Below are 16,474 nucleotides of genomic sequence, written 5' to 3'. Positions count from 1 at the left end.
ACTAGCTCAGTCTTGGGTTGGGGATAGAGATTCTTTGTCTAGACTGCCCATGGCTGGGGGTGGTGGTGGTGATGATAGTTTCTCTGGCCAAGAGTGGCATGATGTCACCTTTAGCCCCTCACTGGAATGAGCTCACTTTTCTTGGTAAAGTCTGACTCATTAATTGTTAATTGCCACCCTCAGGAATACTCCTCTTTCAAAGGACATGATTACCTTTGATATTTGAGACCATTAATGACTAATTACCCAGAAATTATTCTCTTAAATTTTTTAAAATGTTTCAGAAGCATTTATTAAGCTCTTAGTATGTACTGGGCTCTGGGCTAAACACTTTTTTACAAATAAAATATATTATCTTAACAACAAGTCTGTCTGGTAAGTGTTTTTATGATGCCTAATTAATAATTAAATAATCTGAGACAGAGATTTAGTGACTTACCCAAGATCACAGTTAATAAGTAACTGATGCTAAATTTGAACTCAGGTCTTCCTGCCTCCAGGCTCTACTCTTTACCCACTGCCACATAGCTGCATAGCTGACTTCTTTTCCAAAAGTAGCGCGTTAGTTGAGTTCTGCTTCATTTGTCTTCGTACTAGTTATTTTTCATTACATATATGAAACTTCTTGTATAACTTTCTATTCTTTTGATTTCTTTAATTCACCTGACAATGATTTCATTCCCTGATAGTTATTTTCTGTTCCTGAAGGACTATTCAGTTACAATGTAGGTGTGAATGGTAAATGTTATCTGTTATATGAACATTTGGAAGAGATGTTCTTATTTGGATCCTGCTTACACATCCCACAGAAGAAAACTCTAATGAAGGCTTTAGATTCAGAAATCCCTGCCACAATGTTTGTATTTCTGGGGCAATACTTTGATCCAATTCTTACGTAAAATAGGCCCTCACTTTGGGGGAAAATCACTTGTTTAGCATTCAATTACTCCAAATATTTTTAATTAACTGGGCAATGAAATTGAAGCAATATTTATTTGGCTGGGATTTTTTTTCCCTATTAAAGAATGCATTTGTTTTTTTTGTTTTCCTTAAGGCAGCACACAGTTATAAGTAATGTGATTTTAACTTTTGGGAAATTGAATTTCAGCTAAAGTAAAGTGATGCCAATTTCACAGGGTGATCTGCTTAATTAGATTGGGAATGATCTTGGTAGCTGTGATAGAGTAGTTAATCCTTCCTGGAGAGGAGTCATGTTGACTCATATATATGCTGAGTCAGGAGAGGGTAGACTTGTAATGTCTTGGGAGCTAAAGAACTATTTGTTGAAGGGGAAACCTTTTGGGGGGTATAAGAATTACATTCTGCTATTAATAACTAGATTCATCATATCTTTCCCTCTTCTTTTTGCAGTGAAGGTAGTTTGTATTGCCTTTTCTGTAAGACAAAATGAAGCATGTTGCTGAATTATACACCTTTAGAAAATACTGTGTCAAACACGTAAGCCAAAACAGCATAACTAGTTTTTATCATAATAATAGCTAAAACATGCCACATTTTAAGGTTTGCAGTATGCTCGGCACACGTGACATCATTTAATTCACATTATTATTCTCATCATATAGAGGAAGAAATAGCTAGTTCATGTCCAAGGAAATATTTGAATTCAGATCTCTCCAAACTTGTAGTTCCAGTACTCCAGTATGCCACACTGAATACTCAAACTGCATATTATCATGGGCCACTATTAAGGTTCATTCTCCTTAAAAGGTATTTCTGTTGCTAACTTGGTCAGTATCTCACACACACATATACATACTATATATATATGTATGTATATATATATATACACACACACACACACACATACATATAGGTATATATAAAATATACATATACACATATATGTGCATAAATACATGTATGTGTATATATGCATACACCCACACATGTTTCTTCATTCGTCTCTTTCAAAGTCACAGGTAAAAGTTCCTCTGATCATTGCTGTTGCTTTTTATCTTTATGTCAGGCATAGCATTGGTTCTTTATTGTGAACTGAATGATACCCGCACTCACGACGTTATTGACAAATAATAATAAGTTTTAATCCGTGTCATTTTTGTGTTCGGTGCACAAGCACATGCCCAGATGTGTAGGGCAGATAGAGGTACCACATTAACCATAGGTTGCTTGTTTTGAATTAGACAGAGAAGACAATAGTTATTTCATTTATCTATCTTGGAGTGTTGATCATTGCTGTTCAGTGTAGTACGGTAGGGCCTATTCCTTTAATTTCATTGGTCTTCAGGGGTAACCGTAAAGACATTTAATCTACTAATGAAGATCTGCAATGGTTCTGAAGCTTAAATCCTTAGAGAGTTGCTTGAGGATAATGGGAGGTTAAATGATTTGACCACAGTTGTTTGGCCAAAGTCAATCAACCAGAGTGTGTCAGAGGTGGGATTGAAGCACAAGCCACTTTGACCCATAGATTTACCATGGAACCTGGGAATTATTATCATTAATTAATTCTGGTGGATCACTTCTTTAAGCTGTCCTTGACCCAGAATTGAATCACTTAGTAAAGACATTTAGGCTCTGAAAATGATCTTTCCCATAGCAGAACTTGATTGTATCTAGACTTTAAGTTGGGAATTTTATTAGATTAAAAAAAAAAGACAGTCTGTTGAAGCTGATTGGATTTTTTGATGGATGCCTTTAACTTCCAGGTTATCTGAATTCTAACTTTCATCAGGATTGAGACAGTTTCTTTTTGACTCCTGTCATTATTTTTGTGATGGATTCTGTGGAGGCCTCTAGCTACAAAATACTTAATACATTTGAATTATAATAATAGACTGGATTTTTCATAGTGCTTTAAAATTTGTAATGCATTTTATATATGTTATTTTATTTGGTCCTCACAACAACCCTGTGAGTTAGGTGCTGTTATCCCCATTTTGCAGGTGAGGAAGTTGAGTCTTAGGGAGGTTAGGATAAGGGAGGGAGATGAAATGATTTGTTAGAGTTTGAAGCAGGATTCAAACTTCTTGACTCCAGGTCCAGTACTCTATCCACTGTATCCACTGTTATCACCTAGCTGCTTTAGAAAAGAGGGTAGTGGGGAGTTGTGCCCATGTTGTGGCTCCTTTTAGAGGGTTCCAGCATAAGAATTGATTAGGTGTTCCTTATCATATTTGAGTATCCTTTTTTAGTCCTGATACTTCCCTAAAAATGCTGTTAAATGGTTACTTGTACAATTTTAGGAAGCTTAGAGAATGTCCATGTTGTATCATGGAGTTTGCCCTTCCTGGAATTTTTTCCCTCCTTATTTCTGATTCCTGCATTTATATAGTACCTACTATGTGTCAGGGTAATGCCTGTCTTTACAAGTATTTGCAAGCACTTTACATATCTTATTTGATAAAACTGACGTGGGAGGTAGATGTTATTATTCTCATTTTATTAATGAGTTATATGAGAGTGTTGGGTACCTTCCAGCTTTAATTTCTATAAATCTGTAGTTTTGAACATAGTAAGCACATGACCCAGAATATCAATACAGAAATAGATACATTCTGCAGACTTTTTCCCTATTTCAGAAATCATAATGTTGAAAATGATGATTTGGTTTTTTCCATCTGACCACCCACCAGGCAGCTGGATCTCATTGTTTTGTTTCCTTTTATATAATCCGTCTTTTTTCTGTTGTGTTCTTCAGGCACTTCCACAGATGAATGGAAGAAGAACTTCCAGTTAGAAGTGACTAGTAACAAGGACCTCATGACCAACATGGAGGGAACTTACTTCATCGTGTGGCTGGTTACAAGTCTGGGATTGTTGGGAGTCATACAGCCAATGACAACAGATGATACTCAGTGTAAGAGAGCTGAGCATCCAGTTATCACCTATAAAGGTGAGGAAGCAAGCATGTGATAGCAGAAAAGTGTTGTTTTTCTCTTCTAAGATGTGAATATGATTTTTAAAGGAGATGTAAACTTAAAAATGATAACTCTCTTCTTAGAAACTTAATTTCAAAACCTTAGATTACAAGTGAAAATGTAATTCTTATCCCCTTCAGCTAAGAGTTATCCAGAGGAGAAACATATCATTTTTCAGAATAAATGGTTCCCATTCAGTAATGAGGCATGGTATTTTGAGAGGAAACCCCCAGTCCCTTACCCTATTGAGCACTTGCTAGTTTTTCTGTATTCTTTTCTTTTCTTTTATTGTATATGTCATGGGCCCTTCACTCAGAAATTTTTAAAAAGTGACACTAAATCTAAAAATAAATCCTGTTTTGATGTTTCTCAGCATGTAGCCTTATCACAAAGCCAAATCCCATATACATGTGTCACAGCAACCTATGCCACTGGGGCAGATGCCCGTCTTTACTGACTCGAGTGATTTTCAGACAACTGTAGCATGTTAGCAGCCCCTTAAATCTGTTGGGTAAATAGCTTTCGTGCTATTTGGGAGCTCTTATCGGACACATGTAGTGAGGAATTTTGATGAGGGAGAAATAAAGCACTTAGCTAAACTGAATCTCTCTACAAATTTTATCTTTGTTCTGCATACTTTTCCCTTATTTTCATTGTTTTTGTTGAGCCATTTAAGTCATTTCTTACTCTTTTTTGACCCCATTTGAGGTTTTCCTGGCAAAGATACAGGAATGACCTGCCATTTCTTCTCCAGCTCATTTTACAGATGAGGAAATTGAAGCAGAGAGGGTTAAGTGATTTTCCTAGTGTCTAAGACTGGCTTGAACTCAGAAAAATGAGTCTAGCTCTCTCTGTGCCACCTAGGTGCCCTACTTTCCCCTTATGCCCACCCCATAATAACTACAAATTCCAAGCATGGCTGGTATTTTGCATAACTTATATCTGAAATTGTGTGTTTAAGTGACATTGGTATAAATCTAAGCACATGTATTCAAGATTTTATTCGTTATCTTGCTTCAGAAAAGATTCTGGCCTCTCTTTATTTTTCAGAATAGGTGTAGGATTTACAAATGTTTCCTGTCTAGCAGAGTTCACTGACCAACAAAATCTAAGAGCCTACTTTATTTATTAGACTACTCTCTAGACATGCCTTAATTCCTGGATATTTATTCTGTACTGTGCACTGGTTGCTAAAACAGCCTGACATATCATGGGTTCACACTTTGGTCCTATCTGCATCTTCCCTTGATGTCAGTTCCAATAAAACGGAAAAAAAAATAGTGACCCTCTGAGGCAACGTGCTTCACAGCAAACTAACTGAGTCTCATAGCCACATCCAAAATTAGTTTTAAATGTTTAATGCCTACTTAGGACAATGATTCCATATTTGGCCTTTGTTTGTTTATTGATTAAAGTTTACCCAGCATGCTAGCTATTTAGAGAGAGATCCAGTTGTAGAAAGGAGGTTATAGGGAAATAGTTTTCAATCATTTGCTTTAAAAAAACAACAACTTTATTCATTCTCAGCTGGCAATTATCATTCTCACTTTGCTAAGTGTTTCTACAAAAAAATTTTTTTTGAAAACTTTTAAAAGTCTGACTCATTTTTTATTCCCCTCCCCTTTGCTTTTTTGCATCTAAAGGCTTTGAATTCCTTAAGACTCCCTGTCGTCATCTTGTACTGTTCAACAGCAGGAATAATGAAAGACTTGCAAGGGTTCTTGTAAATTTCTCAGCGTTGCTCCAGGTCAAGGATAATATCTGAGGCAACTTTTGGTGGCCTTCTACCATTCTTGTACTGTATTATTTTGTCTCTTTTTTTCTTTGCTCTTTTCACCCACTCCCTTTGTTTATTTCTTCATTCAGGACTCTTTTCCCCTCCTTCTCCTTGCCTAGATATCATACTTTCAGTGGCTATGAAAAGTGTTGTGTAGAGTAGATCATTTGTACCACTCAGGAGCTAAGCAGTGTAGCTTCTACTCCCAAAAGGCAAAGCAACAGAAAACGTGAGCATAAAGGAGGGAGATTTGGTTCCACTTCCCCTTCAAAGTCTGTTGATGCAAACATTGAAGCTAATAGGTTGCTAACAGAGATAACAAGGAGTTACTATGTTAATGAAGAGAGCAATTTACATACTATTATTCCCTTATCTAATGTGTTCTCTCTAATAGAATTGGAAAGGAAACAATTGCATTGGCTTTCTGTGTTCTGTATCTCACTATACAGTTACTTTAAACTCACCCTCACTCTTCTCACTACCCACAGACACTATGTTTATTTTGTAGGATTCTACGCTCCAGGTTTGAAGGGATGGGAAGGATGCTATTTCGTAGTACTTCCTACATAATCATAAAGACTTTTGCTTTGAACTAATTAAGTCTACTGACTGACTATTAAGGCCAAACTCACAGGTGGGGGGTGAGTGGACTTGTGAGCTATAATTCAAGGACTGTGTAAATCTGATAGCAAGGCATCTCTGTCTAATCTATCCCACCACCTCCTCCTCCCCACCCACAATCTGCAAGCCTGTAATTCCTGAGGTTGCCACTGTGGAAGATTAAGATAAATGTACTTGAATAAAATTGAAAAGACACCATCAGTCATTTATTTAGTTTTTGTCTAGCTCTACTATATTGTAATTTCCTATAGTATACTCCATAGTTTGGAACAATCTATATTTAAATGCCCTATCACATATTAAGAATAATGATTTAAGAATCCTGTCTAGCCAGTCATTTTTTTCAGGTATTCTACTATTCATTCTCTGTTCATTCTGGACTAAATGTTTAAATAGATTTTATAATAGCTTCTATAATTGTATGATGAAGGCTCACATTGTCAAGAGGGGGTGAAAATATTTCTCCTAAAAGTATTTTTGAATAAAAAATAAATTTTACTTTTGTATTTGAATGTTAGAATAATGGTTTTATGCAATTACAACAATATATTTGTAGATAATTGTGTAAGGTAGTTTTATATATGTGTGTTTGGAGCACATTTCTTTAATTATAAAACTTGTCAAATATACTTGAATATGTCCTCAGTTATCCCAGAAGGATATTTGCCAGTTTTAATTGGATTACTTGGGGGAAAGGTATCAAAAACAGACAGAAATATACTATGATCTGAATCATTTGCCCTCATGCAATCTCATGAACTTCATAGAATTATCTTACTAATTTTCATAGCAATCCCACCATCAGGAAGATGATTGGATTCATTACAATTATAAAAACTCTAAGATATGAGTGTTTTCAGAGAGCAAGCAAATAAAGTTGGAGAGTAGTGATTGAAAAGTGTTCCTTCAAACTTGAGATAAGAATCTCTGCTGCTTCTGTAGATCAAGTATTTTCTTCACAATTTTTTATTTAAAAAAAATCAGAAAACCATGTTTTGTCCAGATAATTTTTGAAAACTTCATAGTAGTTAAATAAAGATTTATGAGTTAATATACCTGTTAGGGGATAACAAAACTAAAAACACCTATTCATTGTTCATTTGATGGATTTGTTCTCAATCCCTTGTTTTGAAAAAAAAATGCAACCATTTTATGTCCTTATTGATTTTTGAAAGATGAAAGGACAGAGAATCCTTGTATGTCGATATACAGGTTTAAAAAAAGATTGATGACTCTCTGAGCCAAGTGAGAGTGATTTATTGAACCTTTAAAAATTATCGATACTTTTGTTTTGGGATTATCCTTCAATTTTGATGTTACTACAATGAAATAATTTGCCAGACTGGACAGGAATGCTTTTGTAATATTAAGTACATATTTTTGAGGATGGAGTGTACATAGTATTTTCAAAGTTGCATTGAGATATTTTATAAACTAAGTACTCAAAACTCTTTGCACATGGTATTAAAATGTCCTTTTGAATTATTTTCTTAAAGTTATTGTTGGAAATAATGATTTAATTTAGCTGTCAAACATTCCATTATGTTCTCTTTCATTTATCTAAAACATGTTACAATCCAGATAGCCATTAATTAGCTAATTCTAATGGCTTCTGTCTTCAAAAAAGAAATACTATTACTTTTATCTTCTTATGAGGAAAACAACAACAGATTTTGTCTTATTTTAGGCAGGGCCAAAACTAACAAAGTCCATTAAGGACTGAAATTCATTAAGTTAAATTTTTTATGCCTGTATATTTGCTATGTTCTTCATTTTAGTTCTGACTGAAATAGCAGCTAGTAACAATATTACATTTTGTATTCATAGGTTAGGTCAATTTTAGCAGGCCATATGGCTTACTTAACTTAAACTGCTCTTCTTCCTCCCTAAAAAAAATTCTGATTTCTTTATTTTACCTAGTTTACAAACTCATCTGATCAACATCTCTCAAATATGTGAAAATCTATATTCTTTGAAAATCATTCTTTCTGTTCTGTGGAAGGACAAAAGAAAAAGCATAGACACAAACTGGGATGAAGAATTCTATGTGTTTTTTTTCTTTTTTTAATTTCCCTCAGTCAAAGTCTCTCCAAAACTTAACCCATATATGGTGGTAGAAGTACTGTTTTTATGATCAGAAGTACAGCTAAATTTGTCATTTCATCCACAGTAATATTGTGCAGTACTACACTAAAAGGGACATGATTTCTTCTAGATCTAGATACTGTAAAGCACTAGTGAAGCTTGTTGACCATTTCTACCTTAAAAAATATTTCTGGGAAGTATGCTTAAATCATCTCTGTAAACCTTTATTAAATAGATTTAATTAATTAATACATTGCTGCAATGAATATATAGTAAGATAGATAGATAGAGAGAGAGAGAGAGAGAGAGAGAGAGAGAGAGTCTTAAGTTGTCATGGTGATACATAGGTTAAAAGCTTCATTCCTGTTTAAGCTAGTTATCCTCCCCACATTACCTCCTCCACCTATGTCTAACTTCAGCATAAAGTATGCATTTTCGTAAATGCTACAGTTTATACATCACTGCTATTGTCATTTGGCTCCCCTGAGATCCATAAATTTAAAAAAAAAATAATGATTGGTTGGTTGTTGTCCTTTGTTCTCAAAGAGGACCAAAATAACATCACTGTGACAAAGTCAAGTTTCAGTGTGTCAGACTGTGGCTGATCAGACCAATATGAGCTTGGAATGCTCTACCACAGATTGGGTACAAATAGTCCATGTGAACATTTGGGGTGGATACTCTAAATTTGCCCATCGTTTTTTCCTTTGAGCTGTTTCACTTCTGCTTTAGAGCACAGCACCTTCTCAGATGTGGGCACACCATACTGAGTGGTCCTGTGACAGTGCCGTATCACACAATCAGTTCCAAAGTTCTTGGGAGAAACCTTGAGAGAATCCTTGTATTACTTTTTCTGACCACCGTGTGATCACTTGCCCCTTGTGAGTTCTCCATAAAATAATCTTCTTGGTAAGTCTACGTTTTGCATTCAAACAACATGGCCAGCCCATTGGAGTAGTGCTCTCTGAAGCATGGTTTGAATGTTTGACAGTTTCATTTGAGTAAGGACTTCAGTGTCTGATACCTTATCCTGCCAGGTGATCTTCAGAATCTTCATAAAATAATTCAGATGGAAGCAATAATGAAAACAGCAACAACAATAACAGTATTTTAATTTTGAAAATAATGATCTCCTACCAGTAACCTCATTTCTTCTTTTCTTTCTGCTACTCTAATGAAACTACTATATTAATAGTTACCTGTTTCCTTCGAAATTAGACTTTTCTCATTTTTTTAATAAACAAAATAAATTAACTCTGGACTGAAGAGCTTCATTTATCTTTTGCTTCTCTTCACCCTGTTGCCTTGACCTTAACGTGAGACTGAATAATGTGAAACCCTACCTTGGGATGGACCTTCCAGCTCCTTTGTGCTCAGAGACGTCATATTCTCTTAACTTTCATAAGCCTCTTTTTCTTTCTCCTCAAATGGAGACTTTTTTTCTTTTCCCTGAATATTTAAATTCTCCACAGTTCTAAGTATGACTGTCTTTACTTTTCTATCAGTTCTACAATTCTACAATTCTATCAATTAGGTACCAATTAGGAACCTTTCAGTTCTATTTCTGTAACATCTCCTGCACCCATCTTTTCCTTATCATTACCATTTCTTCTCCCCTTGAAAAAAAATTTCATTGCCCCTTACCTGAATTATAACATCCTCAAAATGAGTTTCCTATCTTTATTCTCTTCCTCCTTAATCAATCCTTAAAATTATGAGATTAACTTTCTATATGAATAGATCTGGTCACGTCTCTGCTCAAAATATTTTCAGTGTTTATATAGACTCCTTTGCTCGACATTCAAAACATGTGATATGTTTTCTATCTTATTTTTATGACTTCTTGCTGTATACTTCCTTCTCTGTTTCTTCAGTGCATCCTAAGCTTTCTCCCCTCTAACTGTTCACACTGCTCTAAATATCTGGCATATACTCATAGGATGACTTAATAAAAACAGGAATATTATAAACATCTCCTCAGGAAATATTTCATGCACAGTTTTCTGATGAATCTTCCAAGGTCTCATCAGTACTCATCATCTCTTTTCCAGCTACCTTGACTATCAGCATAGAGTTATTTGGTATTTCTATGTCACTACCACCAGGGAGGGACCCCCAGAGACATTCTCACAAAAGAAGGAAGTGGTGAATATATATAGATATTTATATGTACCACACATATATTTATTGATGTGTCAGCTAAGTGGCACAGTGGAGAGAGTGCTGGGCCTGGAGTCAAGAAAAGCTGAGTTCAAATTGAGCTTTAGGTACTTATCGGGTGTGTGATCCTGGGAAAATCACTTAATTTCTTTCTGTCTTGTTTTTCTCATCTATATAATGAGGATAATAAGAACATCTCACTGTCTGGATTTCCATAATGATAAAATGTGATATTGTGTCAAGCAATTTTTAATATGCTAGATAAATGCTAGATATGATGATGATGATGATGACGATGATGACGATGCATATATGCTAGGGGCTAGGCTGTACAAGTTTTCCTTACAATTTCTCAATGGAGGATAGATTGAACTGGGGAGAGACTTGAGGCAGACCTACCAGAAGGCTATGGAATAGTCCAGGCATGATGTGATGAGACCCTGTACTAGAGTGATGGCAGTGTCAAAGGAGAGAAGGGAGTGTATATAAGAGATATTGCTAAGATGAACTTCATAGACCTTGGCAAGAGATTGGAAATGGGGGATGAGAAATAGCAAACAGCCCAGGATGATGCATAGGTTATGAGCCTGAGGGACTGGAAGAATATTGTTGCCCTCTAAAGTAAGATACTCATGGGAATAGGTATACTAGAGATAGATGAACATAGTATCCAATAAAAATTTCTCAGAAAAGCAAATGCCATAGTAGTATACAAAGAAAAAAGTGAAATAAATAAGGAAGATTCAGAGGCTATGATTTTCAATGATCTTGTCATCATAGTACAGAAGAAAGATGCATGGTAGAATCTCAAATTATATTCCAGGATCAAACACAGTAAAGAAAAAAAAAAGGAATGTCTTTAATTTGGGTACTCATTTTGCTTTTTCACCTTTATTTCAAGATATCATTTACTATATCGGTTGCTTAGAAACAGGCTAGATTCATATCTTTCTTCATTCTTTACAGTCGCTTCCTGGTACTCAAAAAAGAAGAAAAAGGATAAAAACAATATATGAGCCAGTATCTATTTCAGGCCAAACTATACAGTGGAATTTAGACATTATTTTCTTTGTTGTCAATAACCATTTAGCTAGAATTAGTTTCCTGTGATCTATTTTGTATGTCATTTTATGTACATTTCATTTGTATTTGTTTTGGAAGATGGAAGCAGGTCATAATAGAGCATTCTGTGTGTAAGGAATACCCAATGAGTACTGATGAAATAATTGTTCAGAGGATGTCATATGAGTTCTTACCATTAGTTGAAACCTCATGAACTCACATTTCAGCATCTAATATGAATATGGTAGAAAGGACACTGATTCTGCACTTGGATGACTTGTGTTTGAATTCTGCCTCTTCTGCTTACTCCCTGTGAAGGCTTGGACAAATCACTTTATCTCTGTGAGTCTCAGTTTCTTCATTGGTTAAATGAGGGGTTTCGACTAGGTATGTAAGGGCATCTTTATGTGGGCTGAGCTGGTCCTCTTAAGGGGGAAAAGGAGCCATTCTCCTAATTATCATTGATTTGGATTCCTTGCTGCCTGAGCCATAAAGAGCCCCAGCCTATGGGGGAGGCAGTTAATACTCAAGAATTCAGGGAATTTCCACTCTCTTGAGGGAGTACTGATCCTTTGGCCATTGCCATGGTTATTATAAGAGTCAAATGGGGTTTTATTAGAATCAGGTCTTTGTTTTTGTGCTTTATATGTCTATACGTGTCTCATTGCATTTTAATCCTGCTCCTGAGTTGCACTGGCTACTGCTAGACCCAGCCCGGAATCAAAAGACCTAGTTCCAACATTCTGTGATCTTATGATCTTATATTCCTACATGAAGCATGAATCCTTTCTATGAGATCTGTGATAAGAGGTACTCTAAGTACTATCTGAGCATTTCCCAAGGCTGAGGAACTCACTTATGTATCCAAGTAGCACATTACATTTTAAATCAGTTTTATTTGCTTAGAAAGTATTCCATGTCCTGAGCAAAAAAGCAGATTGAACTAGTTTAAACATATTATTGTAACATATTTTAAAGAAACTAAAATCCAGAAAAATATTTTGTTACTGACAAAACATTTAATCTTTAACAAACCATGAACAACTAAAATTGAGATGCTTATAAGATAATATTCTATCTATCCCCCCCTCCCCTAGAAGCAAGGCTAATACTCTTGAATTCTAAAGGTGATTCAGCCAATGTACTTACTCTTTTTGAAGATATAATCTTTAGCTTTTTGATGTATGGGGTTCAAATTCTGGCTCTTTCATTAACTAGCTATCTGAGCTTTGTAATTCACTTAACTCCTCTGTCCCAGTTTCTTTATTTGTAAAATGGGGTTAATATGTTGTGAGGCTCAAATCAAGCAACATATAGAGTACTTGTTAGCTGCAAAGCACTGTAGAAGTGTCAGATTTGACTATTATTCTCATTTTTGATGGGGTTCAAGTTAAAATAGTCTTAGGACAATTTGGTATTATCCTATTATTCTTTTAGAATTAATGTTCTATGAATTTTTGCACAAATGGACAAAATACTTATTTTTTATGGTTAAATAAATGTATTAGGTTGTGTTCATCTTCAGTAGGTACTTGGAAAGCATCACCTTCAGTACTTCAGTTGTATGGCAGAACAGTAGTGCTGCCAATACGTGTTCTGATTCTGATTATCATATATTGTGGGACCCAGACCTCCAGAACAATACGTACCTCTTCCCAGGCTACAACTTCTATATCTTTTCCATAGGTAACTTGGTTCTGCGTAACTGGGGACCCTTCAGTTCTGACAGGTTATTCTTTGCTTTATCTTGTCAAGACTTAACTTTAATGTAAGCTTTCTATGGAATTGTTCATGTATCTCTTCTTCGTTTTTGTTTTTCATTTTTATTCCCACTCCAACATCTTCCTCCTCAGCTTCTCCTTATGCATCACCTTCTTCCATTAGAACATAAAATTCTGGAGGCCAGAAAAAGTCTTGCTTGCTTGTATTTATATGCCCAGCACTTAACACAATGCCTGGCACATATTATATTTTTAATAAATGCTTTATCTGTTTATTTGTCCTTTTCCTACGTGATTTTTATCTCCTCTTCTAGGTCTCAGATATTTTGAAGACATTTTATTCCGTAAAGCTTGGAACTTCTCCTAGTACCACTGCTTTTCTTCTTTCTTCTCCTCTCTTCTTTCTCCTATGCCTCCTTTCTCATTAGAGGGGGTACTCTGGATCCTTGAAACATATTCTAGCAGAACATAAGTTTTAGTTGATCCTTCCAAACTTGAAAGACATTAAGTATAGACTTCAAGTAGACCGTTTATCCTCAGTTGAGGGCTAATCTAGCTAAATGTGAAGATGCTCAATTAATTAACAAATTATTAAGTACCTACCATTTATAAACCTATCACCCAAATTAGCTGTAGGGAAATGCATTTCTTTCTAGGAGCAAAGAGGTGGTACAGTGGATAAAGCACAGGACTTAGTATCTGGAAGAGCTGAGTTTGATTTCTGCCTCAAATACTTAACAAGTAGAATGACCCTGGAAAAAAAAAAACACTTAATGGCTCTGTGCCTCAGTTTCCTCATCTGTTAAAAATGGGGATAATATTTCACAGGATTGTTGTGAGGATCAGATGAGTTAGCATGTGTAAACTTTGTAAACCTTAAAATACTGTATAAGTGACCTTTCTAGCTCCTGAACATTGCCTACTAAGGCAAGGTCTGAGAAATCACAGATTCTGGAAGTATCTAAATCATATCATTATGATTTCATAGCAGACAAAACCAAAAAGAGACCTTCGTATAGCTACGACTGGTGTTGTGACAGAGAGTGAGGTTTTGCCATTCTTTATGAATGGCAAGTTATCTTCCTGAAACAAACATATTTGACTTTCTGAAATGCAAGACCGACGTGTAAAACGAAAAGCACACCCTCTTTCCCATGAAGCATGCTCTGCAAACTGTACCTTCCTAGGCTTTTCCTCTCCTTTCATTTATTTTCTGGTGAACTTCCAGTAGGTTTTAATAAGTTGCTTCCAATTTCTAAGCTTTTAAAGTGGTGTGTCAAAAGCCACATATCTCACTCTATGAAGGCTCCAAGTCTTACTTGGGCTTCATAGTATGAGCAGCACAGCAGCTTTTCACAGCAAGAATTCTGTATGAATAGATAGATGAGATGCATGGTACCTGGAAGGAGGGTGGAGATGCCATTTCATTTTGGTCCAGGTGACACATTCTAGACTGGCTATGGAAGAACTCAAAGCATTATTGATATCATATCTGCTGATACAAATTCTTGCACCTCTTCAGGTGGCTATAGGGAAGTGCATAGTTTATTGTTTAGTTTAAGTCATCTTTTGAAAGCCTTTAGGGGCAGAGTTTGAAATTTAGAAGCACAATGAGGAAGAGAGAATTTAAACATATGGAAACAGTGTATTTATGTAGCTTGTGCTAAAGATGTTTATAGTGTGAAAATTTGACTTGCACAAGACTGAAAGAGTATTAGTACTCGGACCATGGCAATAAATTATCAGATTTGGGAGTGTTGATTTATTTTTTTGCCTGCCCTATTTCAGATGTTTTATTTGTTTCACCATAGTGCACTGAGAGCCTTGAGGACCATCCCCTTCCCAGCTCCTTGTCTTAAAGTGCCAAAAGACTCCATGCACTCAGCTCCACCCAACCTTGTCTCCTGGCTGCCTCTGCACCTCCAGGCTTTTCTGGCCACTGGAGATTTATTATTTTTTTTTTTCAGCAATCCCCACTGCCTGTATTAAATATTGTTTTTGCTGCAGCTGACTTTCCAGGTCTGTATCTTTTGGCAAAAGAAACATGACTTCTGCTTAGAAAAAGTCCAGTAGGGTAATTTTCAGTTCATGACAAGTTGTATAAATCCCGAAGGGCTCCATTCCCTTTACCTAGATGTTTATGTGAAGGCCCAATTGATATCACTAGGAATTTCACACACCAAGTGAGGGAAGAATATCTCCCAAAGGATTTGTAATTCCGTTATCCAGCGTTGGTTATTTCCATTGCTACAATCCTAGCAATAACATTTGCTGGTGCCAGAGATACTCTTGAAACAATCCAACAGTTTGACCTTAGAACTTTCTTGATTCCCAGCAATTTAGTCTTGACCTATTCCTGTTCTACCATATAATTCTCGTCTCCTTTTTCTACTGCGGTAGGTGGGGGCAGCAGTCATAACTATTTTAAGTGCAGATCCAGCAAATTATAGCAACTGCTTCACTGCTCTGCTTGTTTTTATCATCTGTAGACCATTAACAGACCAGTGTGCATGGATCCTTAGAGAAACTGTCTTTGGAGAGAGGGAAACTTAAGAGATTATAACAGCACTCAGCAATAATTTTTGGGAGGCAGTATTTGTGCAGAAACTAGATGGGTTTATGCCTCTTAATATTTTTCTTTTATTTTGGTTATGCTCTGAAAATAGTTGTCTTTCTCATATAGCTTTTATAAACAGAACATCACCATAAAGAACATAAGCTGGTTATAGCTCCTGTGAAAGAATTCTGATCTGAAATCCATGTTTTGCAAAGTTGTTCTGTTTTATAGACCAGTATCTAATTCATCTGAAAGGAAAAAAATGTAATTTCAAAAATATCATAAAAATCCAAACTATTTACAAAAGTAATATCCATCCATTCATTCATCCATCCATCCATTCATTCAAGAAACATATTGGATACTTTCTACATCCAAGGCACTGTGCTGGATTCTGAAATACTAAACTCATTCATTGACTCTTTCAATTTCCTAGACAAGAAAAAAAAACCAAATAATCATACGTGAACTATAGATTTCATTGAGGTGCCACAAAAAGTTTCAGCCTTAACCTCTAGCTTCCCTAACCACTGCACAGTCCTCATACTTGTTTATCCAAAGAGAAAGTATGCACTTACCCAAAAGAGTATGA

General features: G+C 35.7%; 1 protein-coding gene across 3 annotated transcripts in view; it reads left to right on the top strand.

Moving 5' to 3' along the window:
• SEMA5A (semaphorin 5A) overlaps positions 1–16,474 on the top strand; it is a 660,701-nt gene that overhangs the window by 207,570 nt on the left and 436,657 nt on the right. For all 3 annotated transcript variants that reach the window (XM_072605411.1, XM_072605412.1, XM_072605414.1), the window contains exon 3: positions 3,680–3,874. In XM_072605411.1, coding sequence (XP_072461512.1) covers positions 3,742–3,874 — 133 coding nt within the window. In that variant the 5' untranslated portion in view covers positions 3,680–3,741. The remainder of the gene's footprint in view (positions 1–3,679; positions 3,875–16,474) is intronic.

Source organism: Notamacropus eugenii, chromosome 4, assembly GCF_028372415.1.
Source record: "Notamacropus eugenii isolate mMacEug1 chromosome 4, mMacEug1.pri_v2, whole genome shotgun sequence".
Lineage (NCBI taxonomy): Eukaryota > Metazoa > Chordata > Mammalia > Diprotodontia > Macropodidae > Notamacropus > Notamacropus eugenii.
The sequence above is the reverse complement of the archived record's forward strand: the minus strand, read 5'-3'. Positions and strand labels throughout refer to the sequence as shown.